Raw genomic sequence first — 21,111 nt, 5'->3', positions numbered from 1 at the left:
CGCTGGTCAGGCACCTCCACCTGAAGGTGCTCTGTGTCCGCAACCGAGGACATTTCTTTGCCGCACGTTGCTCTGCAGCCTCTGCCGCTTAATACCCGCAGCCGCGCCTCCTCCCCCAGCCTCCCCCGGAAGTCCTACCTTCCACTTCCGGGTCATCGGTATGAAGGGACGCTGAGCGCGCTCACGCGACCCAGGGCGGCACTGCCCGACCCCTGGGATCGCATCCGTACGGCCAGACGAGGAGGGGTCTGAAAAAGAACACCCCCGACGCTGCTTCCAGAGTCCCCGATTCTGCCGTTCTCAAGGATACCGCGCAGAGGCCTGGTGGACCTGGGTAAGAGACATCCTGCAGGGTCCTACCATCCGGACAGGAACCCAAACTGGAGTGGTGAGGGGGGGACCGCCCCTTTAAATCCTGTAGGTTCCTGTCCAGATGGTGGGCGGATCCCCTCTCTCGTATGGGTGCTGTCGTGGCGATAGGAAAAATGAAGCTCAAGCGTTTGTCAGGCAAGAACCCATTCCTATTAACATATCAGCAATTCTCAAGACAAATTGGAACTGCCCATTGACATATTCCATTACATCTGCTGCAATCTGACTGCCTTGGTTTGATAGTGTCAGATCTGGGAAATATCTTCTCTGCTTATTTGTCCCATCAGTGTGCAGTGAATAAGATTAGTTTTGCAATGGGGCTCTTTACCACTGAGCCACCAAAGCATAGCAATATTAATCATAACCAACCAATAGTTTTTTTTAAGAAACCAGTTTATTTCAAGGACTTGTACACATTTCTTATGTGTTCCCCAACCCAATTTGGACACAATAAACAGGAGGTGGGTGGAATGTGTAAGTTGGTATACTGGGAGCTCCAACCGTGTTGGGCAGCATATTGTTTTGGTCACTTATAGATCAGTTCTGAGCTGCAGACGTCCCTGTATAGATGGCAAAGAGCTTTCTGCCCATCACAGAATAAAGGCAACTGGTTAAACATATCCTCGAGCTCCAAGTGATCCAGTGATGGAAGAGCGATTTCTGATATAGTTGGCACTGCAATAAGTTTACTCTTTAGCAATTCCAAATGGCTTTTCCACATCAATCTTGCCACAGTTTGCAATAACCACATCTTTAAGAGGCTTGTCTCGGGAATCTGTTTTGGTGGCTTCAATCTTCCTCACCACATCCTGAAATAAGACAAGATCGTACAGAAATGAAAACCTAAAGCTCACAAAAGGAATGTACTACTTAATGGTGTAAGCTTAGTGAATGAACCATGATATAATATACTGCAGTTTCCACATGTTACATGATTGCTATGAAAATTAATAGGGACTGAAATACAAAAAAATACAGAAAAAGTCATGGCGAGTACACTACAGCTGCTCTGTCTGATAGTAGAGGGTCCCACACTAGGTTATACGGATAGGTGTAGTCGTACTGGAACACCACCATTCAGAAAAGATCTAGGTTGTATTTTTGTTTCCTTATTAAATTCTTGTTGCTTATGTCGCTCCAACACATTCCACAGCGCTCGGACTATGCAAATATTGAGCAAGGGAAATATACTTGAATATCCATTGTGGACGCTTCAGCAATCTATCATGGCTGAGCCAGTGGCACGTGACAACAAGGGCTGCAGTGAAGGACCACTGGAAAAATCTCTCTCCTCTTAATCAGCAGGGAATTCGGTGGTGTTATTATTATTGAGTTGAATTTTGACTTTTTATTTAGAACCCATCTGAGGAGCTTTCACATTTTTGGTTTTACTCCAAAGGAAGAAAAAAAAAGTATAGGAATTGAATTCTAAACTTTGTTCCAAATATTGCAAAGTATCCTCACCTAGTAACTGATTTGTTCAGAAATGTAACTGTATTTAATCATCTTACCTCTCCTTCCAGAACTTTGCCAAATACCACATGTCTTCCATCCAACCAAGTAGTTTTAACGGTAGTGATGAAAAACTGGGAACCGTTTGTGTCCTTTCCAGCATTGGCCATGCTCACCCAGAATGGACCGTAGTGTTTTAGCTTGAAGTTTTCATCGGGGAATCTATCTCCATAAATGCTTTTTCCTATATTAGAAGTAGAAGATGAAGGTTCTAGCCACTGTAAAAAGCTCAAAGATGAGAAAAACAGAACTTATTGCATTCAAAACAGAGACACACCTATACAGGTTGGATGTGGCGTCTCAAATACCTGACTGGCATTTACTCCCTTAGTAAAGTACCTAAAGGTAAAGACTACAAGTCCAATTTCCGATAGATATTTTTTAGATCACCTTTCGCAGTAAACATAAAAGTGTCCCAAAATCCCAGTGAATCCTCGCGGACACTTGGAAGTGTACATCTTCTGCTGGGCTTGGTCTGATGTGCCAAACGGATATGACGACCGTACACAGTCTATGCCACAAAATACACTGGCGTTCCAAGCCTTTAAATCTCACGTCACTGGATTTTACACTAAAGTAGTCTTTTTTTGTATGAATCACTGAGTGCCAACTAAATTTCCTTTTTATGTCTTTTATGCCTTTTTAAGGTTTTAAGGCCACATTCAGACATTTCGTATCTGATCAGTATTTTATATCAGTATTTGTAAGCCAAGACGAGGAGTGGGTGATAAATACAGAAGTGGAGACATGTTTCTATTACACTTTTCCTCTGATTTTTTCCACTCCTGGTTTTGACTTACACATAGTGAGGTAAAATACTGAACGTGACCTAACTCTTCAAAACCATACCTAAATGGAGGACAGGAGACCACTGCATCCATGCAGGGAATGAACAACAGGCAGTTGTGCAAGTGCATGATTCTCACCATTTACCTGTAAGGAGGCTGCAGAAATAGTCTGGCACTGTAAGTATTACTTTAAATCAACTGGGAATACCTTATTGAAAATAGATAAAAAAAAGTATTATACATTTGTTTCCTGTTTACTGACCTCCAGTTCCATCTCCTCGTGTGAAATCGCCTCCCTGAATCATGAAGTCTTTGATCACACGGTGGAACATGCTGCTCTTATAGCCAAACCCTTTCTGTAAGAAAATAAAGAAGCCATTCAGATACATTGGACCCTGCATCCAAAAAAAAAGAATAGCAAATATTATTAACTCTTGGCAACTCCTTAAAGTGAACCCATCAGCCAGATTGTGCACAGTAGCCTACAGACATTGTCAGGTCAGCGTCGTTATACTGATTACAATGATACCTTGGTGATAATCTGTCTTGTGGTTATTGCTTAACTCAAAACTGAATATAAAGATTGATGATATGCCCATGCTCCGGGACGGCCTGTAGAAGGGGTGTCTGTGTGTTTAGGTATTCATCAGTATGGCTTCTGACAGGTTACTGATCCCTCAGTGATCAGCCCCCTAGTTTACATACTGAATATATGTTTTGAAAAAAAAATCCATGTCCATTTAATTATTTTATTTGGTGATTTTTTTTTTCTGAATAAATTTTATTTAGTCTCAAAATGGCACCAGCTACATCTGCGCAGTAACATCTATTGGCGATCCGATAGAGCCTACTGCGCAAGCGCCGCCATCTCTTGGTGGAGACAACTTTTTTTTTTTTCAGTATGTAAACTAGGAGGCAGGTCAGTGAGGGATCAGTGACCTGTCAGCAGTCTGCATTATGAATATACAATCAGAGCACCACATGAAGACCCCGACAGGCCACCCCGCGGCACGAGCATATAATTAACTGAAAATTAAGATTATACAACAACCACAAGACGGATTTCATCAACCAAGATATCAGTGTAATCAGTTTAACAGCGCCGACCTGACACTGTCTGTAGGTTACTGTGCACAATCCTGCATCCCTTTAAGAGAGAAGGTGAATAAAAATGAACAACTTCATTGTCCAAGTGAGTAAATAGAAATTTATTTCAGCTGCAGGAAAGAAAAATGGTGTGATATCAGTAAATGTTATTCCTTGAATATGCAAAAAAAAGTACAGTATTCCAATCCTTTCTGTATTAAAGGGGCTGTCTAACAACCTTTTCTCAATTGCCATGTTCCCCCTTATAAAATAGCAGCAGCCTATACTGATTAGGTGCCAGCGGCGTTCCAGTGATGACAGTACTGGCTCTCCCGGGGCTCTCATGACGTTATGTTGCGGGAGTCTCGCAGCCACTTTAGTCTTGTATTCTTCAGATTAAACTGACACCCAGAAGAAGCAAGAGATGCTGCTCTTTGGGCCCTGAGGCAAGTATAGGCTGATATTTCATGAGGAGGAATACAGCAATTAAGAAGGGGTTGTCCAGTTGTTGACCACCCCTTTAATTGCGCTTAATAGCTCTGCTTGCAGTATTCATAAGGAACTTTCACAATTTTCCAATGGAAAAGCTTAGCTTATCTAACTAACCCATCAAATCTTTTTAAAGGATACCCATCATTTCAGAATCAGAAGTTTGATTGGTGGGGATCAAGGTGTTGTGATGCTACTTGATCACTAGACCGGAGCAGAGCCAATCCTAACTAATAACTCCGGGATGTCTGCACTTTCAGACACAGAATAATAGACATACTTTAAGAATGCCATAAGCAAGAGATTATCTGCAAATTATTATCCAAGACCTTTTCTTTCAATAATATCTGCATTTAATGTGTATGTCCGCTGCACACATGAGATAGTTAGCACTTCTCACCAAATTTGGCGGCTCTTCCAATGCTCTGCAGGCAAAAAGCTCATGGCCACATTGCTCTCCTTAGTGAGAGAAGTTTATGAGAATCTTGTCGTCATATTACTGCAAGTATGCCGATCATATACTTGCAGTCACAAGACCACCCCCTCAATCTGGCAATTGAGAGGAATCCCAACAGTGTACGTAATGCACACTGCCAGAACCTGACAATCTGCAGTCACAGAGTAATTGCAAATATTTTCCTCAAGCCTGGGAAAACCTTCTTAAAGGGAACCTGTCAGAATGCAGCATTACTGCTGCACAAGGTGGCTCTTTTAGTTACCAACGCCTGGGGGGTGACAGGTTCCCTTTAAGAAGTTCATCTGCAGTTTGGAGTTCAGACCTTTTCTGCAGTATTTCTGCATTCATAATAAGGCTTCATTCAGATGTCTGTGAATCGTGTGCATGTTCTTTCTGGGTTTCTCACACTTAGAACTTGTACCTATTATAGTCTATGGGGCTGTTCACATGTCCGTGTTTGTGTGGTCTACAAAAAGTCATTGAAACATGTCCATTTTTCAGTCATATATCAAAATTAGCCATACAAGTCTATGGGTAAGGTTTTCCACCTTTGGGGGCAGTTTTCTCCCCAACCAAACTGCATGTTACCGAAGCAAAAAAATAATAATTTTTTGCTGTTGGTTTTCATTAAAGCTTTTGCACTGATTGACTTCTTCTATAGGAGATGTGTTGCACAGTATATTGCTAGCTAATGAGTTATCTATGAATGCCTTAGCCTATTAGGACAGTCTTATGGAGGATGTGCAACGCTCATCTTTTCCTGAGATTTTATCGGCTGATTTCTGGCCACATTATTTTTGTGTGATCGCAGACCTTGTGCCGGTCTAGGACGGAGCATGGACACTACACGAGGACACGTCTGTATACTCTCCTTCAGTTCTCACCTCTCCAGTTGCAAGTGCAACAAAGTTATCGACAGTCTTGGGAACAGTTTTGCCAAAAAGTCCAAAGACTACACGTCCAACCTCTTCATCTCCGATTTTGATATCAAAGAACACCTTTAGAGAGAAGGTCAAGAAAACAAGTCAGCGTCCAAAATCACACATTTACCAGGAGGTGGGCAAGGAAGACACTTGATAACATTGATCCGGGCATGACATTTACAGCCTACAATTCAGTGTACTCCGCGTTCATTCTTCACATGTAATGATTGGCAGATAAAATGTGACGTATAGAACAATCAGGGTCACTTCCATCATTCTTATCCTAATCTGTGAATAAGACCAGGCTCGTGATACAAGCTTAACCTTTAGGACATGTTAATATTTTTTTCTAGACGGTGCGCTGTGATTCAGGTCTGCCCATAAAAATAGTCCTAACATTAAAGCAGTTCATTAAATAAATAAAACAGGATACAAATAAAAGGTCAGATCGTGCCACCTCCTAAATGGCCTCCATTTATCAAAGCTATACAAGAAGCCAAAAATAAAACCAATCAATTATTAGGCTGTGCATGAAAACATGGGAAGCCTTCTCGGGCACAAGTGGCATCTCAGAGCTCATGTTTCTCACTTTGTGACATGTGTAATAGATAGGTCTCAATATAGATATAGGAGAACCCAAATAAATGTGTCGTCCAGTTGTAAATAAAGGATCTTTAGCCTAAATTAATAGAGGACTAAACCGCTCTGATCTTTTATACTCCGAAGCAGAAGGCCCTGCGTAATGGATATCTTAATGAAACACAGGCGCCTCTTCAAAACTAATATTTTGTAACTCAACTCTTTCCTAATATAATGGCATAGTCCGAGACTGTAGATATATTTAGTGCTGAGCTTATGAAAAAGTTTTTGGCTATTTTCTACTGATCAAAGCAAAATGTGAAGACATAACATTTTACTAATTAAAGGTTATGTTTTAACACCACTTTCTTGTTGCTGACCAGTAAGAGAAGTCTAGTTGAAAAGGCCCAATGGCTCAGGAGGTTCGCAGTTATACGAGTCACCCTGCATTTATTAGTGTAAGGCCGGGATCACACATGCAAGAAACACGTCCGTGTCTCGCATGTGAAACCCAAGCTCTGGCGCCGCCACTCCAGGGCGGAGCGTGCGGCAGCATAGGAACACATGGAGCCGCACGCTCCACTCCCAAGTGTCGGCGCCAGAGCTTGGGTTTCACATGCGAGACACGGACGTGTTACTCGCATGTGTGATCCTGGCCTTATTCACCCTTTAGGCCGGGTGCCCACGATCACTTTGGACACATCACATGTTTGCTGCACCCAAAGCGCTGCCATCTATTGAATGCAGGAAAATCCGCATGTGTCCACTGAACCATATGTCCATTTACTGCATTCAATACATTTGATTGATGTAATTTGTGTAGCAAAGACTCGCGTCTCCGCAAGAGAAACTGACATGTTGAGGTCTGGAAAGACGCGACGCATGTCAGTGTCTGCGGGTGATCCACGGGTCTAGAAATCACAACCACTATGCTGTAACATCTGGCCGCTGCGTCAAACCCACAAACCCCTGAGTTACCTAGCAGAGCGCGTTACAGAATAAATGCTGTTATGAAATCTTCTGCTAACTCTCCTGGAAGCAAAAATGAAGCATGGAGTTTTTGCAGCCCTACTAAGGTTATGTTTACACGTTGCATTTTTGCTGCATTCTTTTATGCAAATTAAAAGCTGCTTTTCACAGTACCAGCAAAAGCTATGAGATTTCAGAAATCTCAGTGAAAGAGTGAAACTTTTTTATGTATATTACGAGTTCATAGACACCAAACATGTCTAGGTTCTTTTTTATTTAAATAGTGAAAGAAAGAAATCCAAACTTTGGTTTTAAAAAAATAAAAATAAAGGAGCCATTTTCCGAGACCTGTAGCGTCTCCATTCTTTGTGATCATGGGTTGGGTGAGGGCATATTTTGTGGACCGAGCTGACGTTTTTATTGATACCATTTTGGTGTACACACAATCTTTTGATCGCCCATTATTGCAATGTAGTGGTGACCAAATTTTGAATCGGGCAAAAGGGGGCTGATTTGAACTTTTGTATTTCTTTAAAAACATTTTTTTTTTTACTTTTTGCATGCTTCAATAGTTTTAATGGTAGACTAGAAGCTGCAGTACTTTGATCGGCTCTGCTACACAGGTGATGATCAGATCGCCTGCATGTAGCAGAAACTCACTTGCTATAAGCGCCAACCACGGGGCGGCACTCATAGCAATCCGGCTATGACAATCATAGAGGTCTGCTGGAAATCTCTGGTTGTCATGTCAACCCATCGGTGACCCTCAATCACGTGACGGGGTCACCGATGGGTGGGACTTCCGAGGCACTGCCAAAAAATGCAAGTTAAAAGCAGCTGTCAAAGACAGATCAAATTCCACCTGTGGCTGCTAGAGCCCACATCAAAGGAAGGAGTCCGACGCTGGCGTATTATAACGCCGAACATCGGAAAGGGGTTAAAACTGCAGCACTTTCAGCAATTTTTCACCCATACAAATCAATGATTAAGTGCAAAAGCAGCAAAACAGCAGGTATCAGGTTTTCCTATGTTTCTGGTGCAGAAAACTCAGGAACAACAGGCACTAAACTGTATCAGCATGAAAAAATGCTTTTTTGAGCAGCTTTTCAGGCTATTTTCACACATTGCCCTTTTACTCTCCGCAGGCAAATTCGGCTATCTTGTCTGTAAAGAAGCTGCTTACAGAAAACAGGTTTTCATGAGTTTTTATTGCTGTTTTTGTGTTGTCTCTTGTGCGTGTTGATAAAGATTAGTGAAAAGACGCTCCAGATATGCAGAAAAAAAAAGCTAAAAGAAGTGATAGGCTGCAGTTTGCAAAAACGCAGTTCTCAAAATCAGTCAGGAAAATAAAACCAATGTATGTGCAGGAGATTCCTGATAACTTAGGGTACCTGGCCACGTTCAGGAACGGCAGCGAGTTTAGTGCTGCGTATTTATCCTGCATCCAACCCTCAGCGGCCAGATGTTACAGCATCGTCCACAGACGCCCCCGGATCACCAGCGGAGACGGAAATGCGGCGCGTCTTTCCACACCACATCATGTAAATTTCCAAACGCTAGTCTCCGGAAGAGAAATTACATCAATAGAATGTATTGGATGCGGTAAATGCGCATGGTTCAGTGATCACATGCGGATTCACCTGTGTTCAATAGACGGCCATGCATTGGGAAAAAGCGAACATGAGCTGCAACTAAAAAGCTGCTAGTTTCGGATTGTAGGCACCCGGCCTTAGACTTTGCTGATACCGTAAAATGTAGCTTAAAATGTGAGTTAAAAAACAAACAAACTGTGCAAAACTGCATTATTGCCAAGAGAGCAGGGTTTGCCTGCAGTAAAAATGCAACGTGTGAACATAGCTGCTCAATGATAATTAGGCTAAGGGAAGCAAAACTAATTCTAAAAAGTTGTCATGAATGTGACTAGGCATACAATAAGTTGCCTAAACCAGACACCCCCTAACCCCTGCTCAGGCTGTATGCCATGTCCTCCCAGCTCAGCTATTAAAATAGGAAAATAGTCATGGTATACGGACACTTTGAAATAAGTAGATAAGAATTAGAAGAGTCTCTAAGATTCTAAAAAAAAAATAAAATAATTTACACATTAAACAGCACTACTTTTGTCCATTGGCTGCGACTTATATTACAGCTTAGTCCTATTTTTTCAATAAGCTGCAGTACCAAACACAGCCAATGGATGTGGGTGGCACTGTTCTTTCAGAAGGTAGAACCATGGATCTACTCAGAGACCCACTAACTAATATCACTACTCTGAGGATATCCTGCTTGATAAGGTGAGAAAAGTGATCAGTGAAATCCACTGCCCTGAATTGTAGGGCCGACCAATGTAACGGAGCTCAGGAATAAAAGTTGTGGGACACAACCAGAAAGGAATTGGGATGTCTACCGACGCTCGTCATTTAGAAGGACTGGTCTCAGGTCTATGCCGGCTTTATCCCATCCTGACTGCGTATAATGAAGCTAATAATGTGAGTAGATGGCACAATTATAGAGAATAGGGCGATACATGGAGAATCCATCTTGGGCACTCCAGCTCACGCACACAGTCACACATGCCCGCCATAGCCTTCATTGCTGGCCAGGAATCAGGCTGCTTACTGAGGGAATGTTCACACTCAGTTTAGAGGTTGATGCGCTTCAAATTCCACGTTAAAAAAAAAAAAAAAAAAAAGTGTGAAATTAGAGTTTTGATGTGTGCACGCCCGTCCTCTGGCATCAGGTAACCAGACACTACAGCTATGTGGAAGACGCCCTGACATGCCAGAACTTTTTGGAGAGGTGTAGAATTTCCAGTATGCGTGCATCTGTGTCCACCACCATCAGTAATGCCAGGCAGGGACCACAGAGCCATCTCTCAGGATCCCTAGGGTATATTTACATGCAGCAGCTTTGTTACCAAAATGTCAGCAAAATCTTGCACCTTGCCCTCAGATTCATACACAATGTTCATGTGCGAATGCTGTCCACGTGTAGTTCTGGCACATTACAGCTATTAGACCAGTTCACATGTACGAGCTTCCGCAGAATGTCGCAGCGTGCACTTTGGCCTCATTCCTGATTAAGTCGCTCCCATCCCAAGTCCATGGATCTGAACGCACAGACACCAAACGGATTCACCTTGGATGCAAAATCATCCGGATTTGTTTTTTATTGGTAAAGCATACAAGGGTTAAAGGGGCTGTCCACTACATTCTATAACGCCCCCACTGATTTAACCTTTGTATATTATTTTTGTAAATGCCTCTTGTTGCCATCTGTGCCGGTGAGAGGCGCTGTCTCTGACCGCTCACAGGCACCACGTGACCCCGGCCGCAGCAGACATCCGCTATTGTCAAGTTCCAGAATCCATTGCATCCCCCGGGTGTGACCCAGTCACGTGCACCCCTCCTGAGTGACTGGTCAGTGGGCAAAGCGTCACCGCACGTCACAGCCCAGTACCCAGCGCGCTTGTGGCTAATGAAAGCAGAAGAGAGAGGGAAAGTGTGTGCTGTGATACCATGATACACATATATGGCTGAAGACACAAAAGGTCATAGTAGAACCAAAAACACTCAGTTTCAAAAAATCACAGTAATCCACAAGTGCTAGTAAAAAGATGTAAAAAAACAGGGTATTTGGTTGATACGTTTTTTGCAAAAAATGTGTACTAAGCTGCTCCACCAAACGTCACGGTATACCCATATCAAAGCTATCATATATCTTGGGCTATCTGCACAAAAGCTGTTCCACTCAGCATGTCCACATGGACTTTTCCTCTCTGAACCCTGTTCACACAGGTAATATACAGATGATCAGGTTTTTAAATACATCAGATAGGGATTGCATACATCAGTTAGGACTGCTCTGATATGGGTATACCGTGAAGTTTGGTAGAGCAGCTTAGTATACATTTTTTGCAAAAAACATATCAACCAAATACCCTGTTTTTTTTACATCTTTTTACTAGCACTTGCGGATTACTGTGATTTTTTGAAACTGAGTGTTTTTGGTTCCACTATGATCTTTTGTGTCTTCAAGTTTCTTGGTGGTGTGTGAGCATGTTCCTACAGACTTGTTCACTGTTCGAGTAGCCCATGTGTTCCTGTTTCCATGTATGGCTGAGCATACAGCAGCACATGTACATGAATCGACCATGTGAAAACGCAGACAAATATCACATGGCCGATTCATGTACATGTGCTGCTGTGATCTTTTCTATGTGTTGCAGTTTGCACGTGTTCACATTGGGAGTGCCGATTTGTGTGTATATATATATATATATATATATATATATATATATATATATATATATATATATATATATACAGTGGGGCAAAAAAGTATTTAGTCAGTCAGCAATAGTGCAAGTTCCACCACTTAAAAAGATGAGAGGCGTCTGTAATTTACATCATAGGTAGACCTCAACTATGGGAGACAAACTGAGAAAAAAAAATCCAGAAAATCACATTGTCTGTTTTTTTAACATTTTATTTGCACATTATGGTGGAAAATAAGTATTTGGTCAGAAACAAAATTTCATCTCAATACTTTGTAATATATCCTTTGTTGGCAATGACAGAGGTCAAACGTTTTCTGTAAGTCTTCACAAGGTTGCCACACACTGTTGTTGGTATGTTGGCCCATTCCTCCATGCAGATCTCCTCTAGAGCAGTGATGTTTTTGGCTTTTCGCTTGGCAACACGGACTTTCAACTCCCGCCAAAGGTTTTCTATAGGGTTGAGATCTGGAGACTGGCTAGGCCACTCCAGGACCTTGAAATGCTTCTTTCGAAGCCACTCCTTCGTTGCCCTGGCGGTGTGCTTTGGATCATTGTCATGTTGAAAGACCCAGCCACGTTTCATCTTCAATGCCCTTGCTGATGGAAGGAGGTTTGCACTCAAAATCTCACGATACATGGCCCCATTCATTCGTTCATGTACCCGGATCAGTCGTCCTGGCCCCTTTGCAGAGAAACAGCCCCAAAGCATGATGTTTCCTCCACCATGCTTTGCAGTAGGTATGGTGTTTGATGGATGCAACTCAGTATTCTTTTTCCTCCAAACACGACAAGTTGTGTTTCTACCAAACAGTTCCAGTTTGGTTTCATCAGACCATAGGACATTCTCCCAAAACTCCTCTGGATCATCCAAATGCTCTCTAGCAAACTTCAGACGGGCCCGGACATGTACTGGCTTAAGCAGTGGGACATGTCTGGCACTGCATGATCTGAGTCCATGGTGGCGTAGTGTGTTACTTATGGTAGGCCTTGTTACATTGGTCCCAGCTCTCTGCAGTTCATTCACTAGGTCCCCCCGCGTGGTTCTGGGATTTTTGCTCACCGTTCTTGTGATCATTCTGACCCCACGGGGTGGGATTTTGCGTGGAGCCCCAGATCGAGGGAGATTATCAGTGGTCTTGTATGTCTTCCATTTTCTAATTATTGCTCCCACTGTTGATTTCTTCACTCCAAGCTGGTTGGCTATTGCAGATTCAGTCTTCCCTGCCTGGTGCAGGGCTACAATTTTGTTTCTGGTGTCCTTTGACAGCTCTTTGGTCTTCACCATAGTGGAGTTTGGAGTCAGACTGTTTGAGGGTGTGCACAGGTGTCTTTTTATACTGATAACAAGTTTAAACAGGTGTCATTACTACAGGTAATGAGTGGAGGAAAGAGGAGACTCTTAAAGAAGAAGTTACAGGTCTATGAGAGCCAGAAATCTTGATTGTTTGTTTCTGACCAAATACTTATTTTCCACCATAATATGCAAATAAAATGTTAAAAAAACAGACAATGTGATTTTCTGGATTTTTTTTTCTCCGTTTGTCTCCCATAGTTGAGGTCTACCTATGATGTAAATTACAGACTCCTCTCATCTTTTTAAGTGGTGGAACTTGCACTATTGCTGACTGACTAAATACTTTTTTGCCCCACTGTGTATATATATATATGTGTGTGTGTGTGTGTGTGTGTGTGTGTGTGTGTGTGTGTGTGTGTGTGTGTGTGTGTGTATACACACACACACACACACACACACACATATACTAGATGGTGGCCCTAATGCATCGGGTATTCTAGAATATGCATGTCCACGTAGTATATTGCACAGCCCACGTAGTATATTGCACAGCGACGTAGTATACAGCACAGAGCCACGTAGTATATTGCCCAGCCACGTAGTATATTGCCCAACCACGTAGTATACAGCACAGAGCCACGTAGTATATTGTCCAGCCACGTAGTATATTGCCCAGCTACGTAGTATATTGCCCAGCCATGTAGTATATTGCCCAGCCACGTAGTATATTGCCCAGTCACGTAGTATACAGCACAGAGCCACGTAGTATATTGCCCAGTCACGTAGTATACAGCACAGAGCCACGTAGTATATTGCCCAGCCACGTAGTATATTGTCCAGTCACGTAGTATATTGCCCAGTCACGTAGTATATAACACTGCCCACGCCGTATATAACAGTGGCCATGTAATATATAGCACAGCCCACGGAGTATATCACACAGCCCACATAGTATACAGTTAGGGCCAGAAATATTTGGACAGTGACACAAGTTTTGTTATTTTAGCTGTTTACAAAAACATGTTCAGAAATACAATTATATATATAATATGGGCTGAAAGTGCACACTCCCAGCTGCAATATGATAGTTTCCACATCCAAATCGGAGAAAGGGTTTAGGAATCATAGCTCTGTAATGCATAGCGTCCTCTTTTTCAAGGGACCAAAAGTAATTGGACAATGGACTCTAAGGGCTGCAATTAACTCTGAAGGCGTCTCCCTCGTTAACCTGTAATCAATGAAGTAGTTAAAAGGTCAGGGGTGGATTCCAGGTGTGTGGTTTTGCATTTGGAAGCTGTTGCTGTGAGCAGACAACATGCGGTCAAAGGAACTCTCAATTGAGGTGAAGCAGAACATCCTGAGGCTGAAAAAAAAGAAAAAATCCATCAGAGAGATAGCAGACATGCTTGGAGTAGCAAAATCAACAGTTGGATACATTCTGAGAAAAAAGGAATTGACTGGTGAGCTTGGGAACTCAAAAAGGCCTGGGCGTCCACGGATGACAACAGTGGTGGATGATCGCCGCATACTTAATTTGGTGAAGAAGAACCCGTTCACAACATCAACTGAAGTCCAGAACACTCTCAGTGAAGTAGGTGTATCTGTCTCTAAGTCAACAGTAAAGAGAAGACTCCATGACAGTAAATACAAAGGGTTCACATCTAGATGCAAACCATTCATCAATACCAAAAATAGACAGGCCAGAGTTAAATTTGCAGAAAAACACCTCAAGAAGCCAGCTCAGTTCTGGAAAAGTATTCTATGGACAGATGAGACAAAGATCAACCTGTACCAGAATGATGGGAAGAAAAAAGTTTGGAGAAGAAAGGGAACGGCACATGATCCAAGGCACACCACATCCTCTGTAAAACATGGTGGAGGCAACGTGATGGCATGGGCATGCATGGCTTTCAATGGCACTGGGTCACTTGTGTTTATTGATGACATAAGAGCAGACAAGAGTAGCCGGATGAATTCTGAAGTGTACCGGGATATACTTTCAGCCCAGATTCAGCCAAATGCTGCAAAGTTGATTGGACGGCGCTTCATAGTACAGACGGACAATGACCCCAAGCATACAGCCAAAGCTACCCAGGAGTTCATGAGTGCCAAAAAGTGGAACATTCTGCAATGGCCAAGTCAATCTCCAGATCTAAACCCAATTGAGCATGCATTTCACTTGCTCAAATCCAGACTTAAGACGGAAAGACCCACAAACAAGCAAGACCTGAAGGCTGCGGCTGTAAAGGCCTGGCAAAGCATTAAGAAGGAGGAAACCCAGTGTTTGGTGATGTCCATGGGTTCCAGACTTAAGGCAGTGATTGCCTCCAAAGGATTTGCAACAAAATATTGAAAATAAAAATATTTTGTTTGGGTTATGTTTATTTGTCCAATTACTTTTGACCTCCTAAAATGTGGAGTGTTTGTAAAGAAATGTGTACAATTCCTACATTTTCTATCAGATATTTTTGTTCAACCCTTCAAATTAAACGTTACAATCTGCACTTGAATTCTGTTGTAGAGGTTTCATTTCAAATCCAATGTGGTGGCATGCAGAGCCCAACTCGCGAAAATTGTGTCACTGTCCAAATATTTCTGGCCCTAACTGTATAACACTGCCTATGTAGTATATAGCAGCCACGCGGTATCTAACACAGCCCACGTAGTATTTAGCAGTGTGGGCACCATATACCGGTTAAAAAAATAATTAAAATAAAAAATAGTTATATACTCACCCTTGGGATCCACCGAAGGTCCGGCGATACGCGCGTGGCTGTCGCCATCTTCTGTTCCCAGAGATGCATTGCAAAATTACCCAGATGACTTAGCGGTCTCGCGAGACCGCTAAGTCTTATGGGTAATTTCGCAATGCATCTCTGGGAACAGAAGATGGGGGCAGCCACGCACGTATCGCCGGACTACAGAGGGTGAGTATAGCAGGTTTTTATAGCAGGGCACTGACTGCGGGGAGTAAGTTGCGGCTATTTTCTTCCGGACTGTGCCCGTCGCTGATTGGTCGTGGCTGTTTTACCGCGACCAATCAGCGACTTGGATTTCCATGACAGACAGAAGCCGTGACCAATGAATATCTGCGACAGACACACGGAAGTGACCCTTAGACAATTATATAGTAGATATGGCTGAGCATACAGTGTGTACGGTAATCTATATAATTGTCTAAGGGTCACTTCAGTCTGTCTGTCACGGATATTCATTGGTCGTGGCCTCTGTCTGTCATGGAAATCCAAGTCGCTGATTGGTCGTGGCAAAACAGCCACGACCAATCAGCGACGGGCACAGGCCGGCGGCAAAATGGCCGCTCCTTCCTCCCCGCAGTCAGTGCCCGCTCCATAATCCCCACCAGTCAGCACTCACACAGGGTTAATGGCAGCGTTGACCGCGGTGTAACGCACTCGGTTAACGCTGTTATTAACCCTGTGTGACCAAATTATGCAGCATCAATAGTAAAAAGATCTAATGTTAAAAATAATAAAAAAAATAGTTATATACTCACCGTCCGTCGGCCCCCCGGACAGGAACAGGCCTTTCCCGCTCCTCACGACGCCCCGGTGACCACTCCATGCATTGCGGTCTCCCGAGACCGCTACGTCATCATCTCGCGAGACCGCAATGCACTCTTCAGACCGGAGCGCGCGAGGAGCGTCAGTAACCGCTTCGATCCGGGGGCCAACGGAGGGTGAGTATATAACTATTTTTTATTTTAATTCTTTTTTTTTAACAGGGATATGGTGCGGGCTGTGCAATGTACTGCGCGGGCTGTGCAATGTACTGCGCGGGCTGTGCAATGTACTGCGCGGGCTGTGCAATGTACTGCGCGGGCTGTGCAATGTACTGCGCGGGCTGTGCAATGTACTGCGCGGGCTGTGAGTATGTAAATATTTTTTATTTTAATTCTTTTTTTAACAGGGATATGGTGCATACTACGCGACTGGCCAATATACTACGTGACTGGGCTGTATACTACGTGGCTGGGCAATATACTATGTGGCTCTGTGCTGTATACTACGTGACTGGGCAATATACTACGTGGGCTGTGCAATATACTACGTGGGCTGTGCAATATACTACGTGGCTGGCCAATATACTACGTGACTGGCCAATATACTACGTGACTGGCCAATATACTACGTGACTGGCCAATATACTACGTGACTGGCCAATATACTACGTGGGCTGTGCAATATACTACGTGGGCTGTGCAATATACTACGTGACTGGGCAATATACTACGTGGACATGCATATTCTAGAATACCTGATGCGTTAGAATCGGGCCACCATCTAGTGTATATATATATATATATATATATATATATATATATATATGACTATACAGTGTGTATGGATATATATATTATTATTTATTATTATAGCGCCATTTATTCCATGGCACTTTACATGTGAGGAGGGGTATACATAATAAAAACAAGTACAATAATCTTAAACAATACAAGTCATAACTGGTACAGGAGGAGAGAGGACCCTGCCTGCGAGGGCTCACAATCTACAAGGGATGGGTGAGGATGCAGTAGGTGAGGGTAGAGCTGGTCATGCAGTGGTTTGGTCGATCGGTGGTTACTGCAGGTTGTAGGCTTGTCTGAAGAGGTGGGTCTTCAGGTTCTTTTTGAAGGTTTCGATGGTAGGCGAGAGTCTGATGTGTTGTGGTAGAGGGTTCCAGAGTAGGGGTGATGCGCGAGAGAAATCTTGTATACGATTGTGGGTAGGGGAGATAAGAGCTGAGTAGAGAAGGAGATCTTGTGAGGATCGGAGGTTGCGGGTAGGTAAGTACCGGGAGATGAGGTCACAGATGTATGGAGGAGACAGGTTGTGGATGGCTTTGTACGTCATGGTAAGGGTTTTGTAGTGGAGTCTCTGGGCAATGGGGAGCCAGTGCAGGGATTGACAGAGGGGAAAGGCCGGGGAATAGTGGGGGGACAGGTGGATTAGTTGGGCAGCTGAGTTTAGAATAGATTGGAGGGGTGCGAGAGTGTTAGAGGGGAGGCCACAGAGCAGGAGGTTGCAGTAGGCGAGGCGGGAGATGATGAGGGCATGGACTAGGGTTTTTCCAGATTCTTGGTTATATATATGGCTGAGTATACAATGTGTATGGATATATACATGGCTGAGCACAGTGTGCATGGAGATTATATATATATATATATAGATATATATACACACACATGTACACAGTTCCTGCCGCTCACTACACGGGGATGAGGGGCTCTCAGCTCTGCCATCACACCGCAGCCCCGGCAGGACAAAGACCCCGCTGCCATCCTCCGGCCCCGCCACGTCTGGTCACGTCCGTGGGACGTCCCGCGCATCTGCAATGCCTGCAGTGTCTGTGGACGCCGTGCTCGCCCTTTACCTTCACGGTGACCTTGGGCCCCTTCTTCTTCTCGTCAGCCTCGGAGCCTCCAGGGAAGAGCAGGAAGATGATGGAGCCGGCGATGAGCGCAATCGCAAAGAGCAGCTTCATGTTTCTCTCCAGCAGCCGCAGCATCAAAGAGGAGAGCAGGCCTCGGAGAGCAAGAGAAATGGGCTCCGGCCGTGTGACGTCACCGGGACCGGAGCAGCCCATCAAGCGCCAAGTGGAGGGGTGTACAGTGTGGGATTCAGCGCGCACAATGAATGAGTGTTCGAGGAGGGCTGTAATTACTACTTATTACCTTTCAGGGACACTCTACACTCTCACTTATAAGCTTAGTAGGCGCATTAGAACACAACCAGCATGTTTAGCCACGGTTACTTTATGTCTTATAACTAATTACTTCATTGTACAACATTGTTTTCTCTGGTTCTTGCCTAAGGTCACCATTATTCCAGCAGCTCTGACGTGTCGTTCCACCTCTCTTCAGCATTAGTAATGGCATTAGACTAGGACGCGACCATATTTCGGCCACCCCTCTTAAGGCTCCAGAGTTGTGTGCCACGTTACGATTTTATTATTGGGTGTAAAATCTGCCAATCAGAAGTGGACATGCCAGACAACTCAGCCAATAGGAATGGTGGCCGTGCGAATGGGCGGGGCGTGGTAACATAACCCGTCGCCTCATACACGGTTGTGGCTGTGGACTCTGTGTGGAGAGCTGCTGCAGCGCGGCTCACGGGCAGAGATATGAGCGGTGCGTGCGGGCTCAGGCCTGCAGCGGAGCGGCTCCGTTATCCCAACACCAGGGAGACGAGAAGCCAGCTCCACTGTAGCTGCCATACCAGGCCTTATTAAAGGGGTTGTCCTTTTATCTGAACAACCCTTTTCTTAAAGGGAACCTGTCATGTCCACAAACGCAACCTGCAGATTCAGGGTTAATCTGCAGGATAATATCGTCATAAAACTGTAGGGTACTGGGAGAAAATGAAGTTCATTCTGCTCAGGTGCCGGCAGCATTCAGTCACAGAACAGTGCGCGCCGGCTGTAACCGCACCCCAACACTATAGTCCTACTAAAAAGCCTTTATACGCGCCTTGGAACTGTCACTGTGCCAGCGATGGGTCTCCAGAGTCACAAGAAAGCAGCTGCACTCACATCCTACTAGAAAGTTGGAGAAGTGCTGCCCTAGAGGCCACTGCTGGGCCCCCAGGCCCAGAGGGAAATATAGCATTTAAAAGGGACTGTCAGCCCCGAATCACCGCCAAACCAGGAGCCGAGCGCTTCGCTGCGGGCTAATCGTTTATGTGCACCTTCCCACCTACTCGTTTCCATCTTCACCCTTCTCCAGCTCTATAAAGCCAGAGCTGTCAAGAGGGGAGGGAGGTGGAGATAGGGGGAAACCAGTAGGTGGGAAGGTGCACCAAGCGCGTGGACTTGGTGTGAACAGTCCTGTGGTGACACAGTCCCCTTCAGCAGGGGCTGTCCAGATTGTGTAGGCCACTTAATGAATTTGGCGCCTCTAGAAAATGGCGGGTGTGACTGTATTCTGCGCCAGAAATGCTACTTTAGTTAATGGAGTAGCATTTCTGGCAGATTTAATGAATTACACGAGTAGTAAACCAACACTCCCACCACGGCTCCTCCCCAATGCAAAATGGCATGTCAACACTAAATGTCACAATTTTTGTGCAAGTCAGAGAGGCACAAAAATGCTGCAACTTTCCGAAGTTTTTACACCACCACTGTACTGTTAAAGCCTTGATGAATCAGCCCCATGTGTTCATGGAGCAGAAGAAAACATGGACCCGGATTCATCAAGTTTGTCATTCCGCACGCTCTTCTTGATGTAGAGTGCGCTGAGCGAGATAATAAATTTTGCCTAAGGGACTTTCTTAATGACTGTGCCGCATCGTTCGGCTGCCTTGTGCCGCATCAAGATATAAAGTGCCTTCCATTTCTGTACTAAGTTACACCACTTTTTTTGGTGTAAATTTTGAGTCTTAGGCCGGGATCACACACGGCGAGATACGGCCGAGTCTCGCAGGTTAAAACCAAGCTCTGGCACCGGCACTCCAGAGCAGAGCGTGCGGCCGCACAGCAATACATGGAGCCGCACGCTCCGCTCCGGAGTGCCGGTGCCAGAGCTTGGTTTTAACCTGCGAGACTCGGCCGTATCTCGCTGTAGTGTGACTCCGGCCTTAGCCTCTCACCCAACCAAATCAGATCTCATACTTTGTACTGACGAGGGGCAATACACCGGGTCTGCAAATTGGGATTGTAATTTGGCTTTATCTTAAGATATATTGCAAGGCTCGATAAGAACTTATAGGATTGCTATTTCCAATAGGTGGCGCTAGAGTTCCAGTCCTCTGCCTCTCTGAAGAGACAATTTGCAGGTTCTGTTTGCACAAAATGTGAACATAGCGTAAGGCTTGTAGGGGAGCTTAGGGTTGTCAAAAACAACTTTCAGCAATGTTCATTGTGGTTTGTCCTAATGAAGAGTTATGATCACCTCGAAACGTGTTGATAAATAAAACCGCATCCGGTTCCATCGTATATTGGATCCTCGGTAGCACAGGTTTTCACTTTCAATCTCCAAGTTTGTGTAATAACCGTACTAACAGCATTTAGTGTAAATTGCAAAATGATGATGTGTAACGCTTCCCAACATGTGACGTTATATTTAGTATACCTTTTATACTTTGTGCCTCATGGTAAATTTTCGTTAATTCCACCGATCTTTAAAGCCACAGCACTGCAAAAGGTCAAATCTGTAAGCAAAAACTGTGGCACAATTTGCCACAAAATCTGCATAGGAAAATGCAGAAAAACCTATCTAATATGAATTCTTTACAATGGCTAGAGAGTAAATTCTTTAGAGTTTTATAAGACGCCGTTCAGACGCTGCAGATAATTTATGCAAACATAACATGCTCTATATATCTTATATGTGCAAACCGTAGGTGTAAGCT

The 21,111-nt window shown here is 44.1% G+C and overlaps 1 protein-coding gene across 1 annotated transcript; it reads right to left on the bottom strand.

Annotated features, from left to right (window-relative positions):
• Nucleotides 1–747: 747 nt before the first annotated feature.
• On the bottom strand, nt 748–18,338 carry PPIB (peptidylprolyl isomerase B). The gene is made up of 5 exons (XM_069765739.1): nt 18,137–18,338; nt 5,589–5,702; nt 2,935–3,028; nt 1,884–2,068; nt 748–1,181 (listed from the first exon to the last, which is right to left on the bottom strand). The coding sequence occupies exons 1-5, from the start codon at nt 18,269–18,271 to the stop codon at nt 1,059–1,061; spliced, it is 651 nt and encodes a 216-aa protein (XP_069621840.1). The 5' UTR covers nt 18,272–18,338; the 3' UTR covers nt 748–1,058.
• Nucleotides 18,339–21,111: the final 2,773 nt, after the last annotated feature.

The sequence above is a fragment of the Ranitomeya imitator genome, chromosome 4 (assembly GCF_032444005.1).
Source record: "Ranitomeya imitator isolate aRanImi1 chromosome 4, aRanImi1.pri, whole genome shotgun sequence".
Lineage (NCBI taxonomy): Eukaryota > Metazoa > Chordata > Amphibia > Anura > Dendrobatidae > Ranitomeya > Ranitomeya imitator.
This window is presented reverse-complemented; position numbering and strand designations above follow the sequence as displayed.

What these genes read in the sequence shown, in the direction of transcription:
- PPIB (XM_069765739.1), bottom strand. Translation starts at nt 18,271, where the DNA reads ATGCTGCGGCTGCTGGAGAGAAACATGAAGCTGCTCTTTGCGATTGCG. An exon ending in ACGAGGAGATGGAACTGGAG is followed by an intron (nt 2,069 to 2,934) that starts GTCAGTAAACAG and finishes CTTCTAATATAG; the next exon opens with GAAAAAGCATTTATGGAGAT. An exon ending in GCAAAGTTCTGGAAGGAGAG is followed by an intron (nt 1,182 to 1,883) that starts GTAAGATGATTA and finishes GTCTTATTTCAG; the next exon opens with GATGTGGTGAGGAAGATTGA.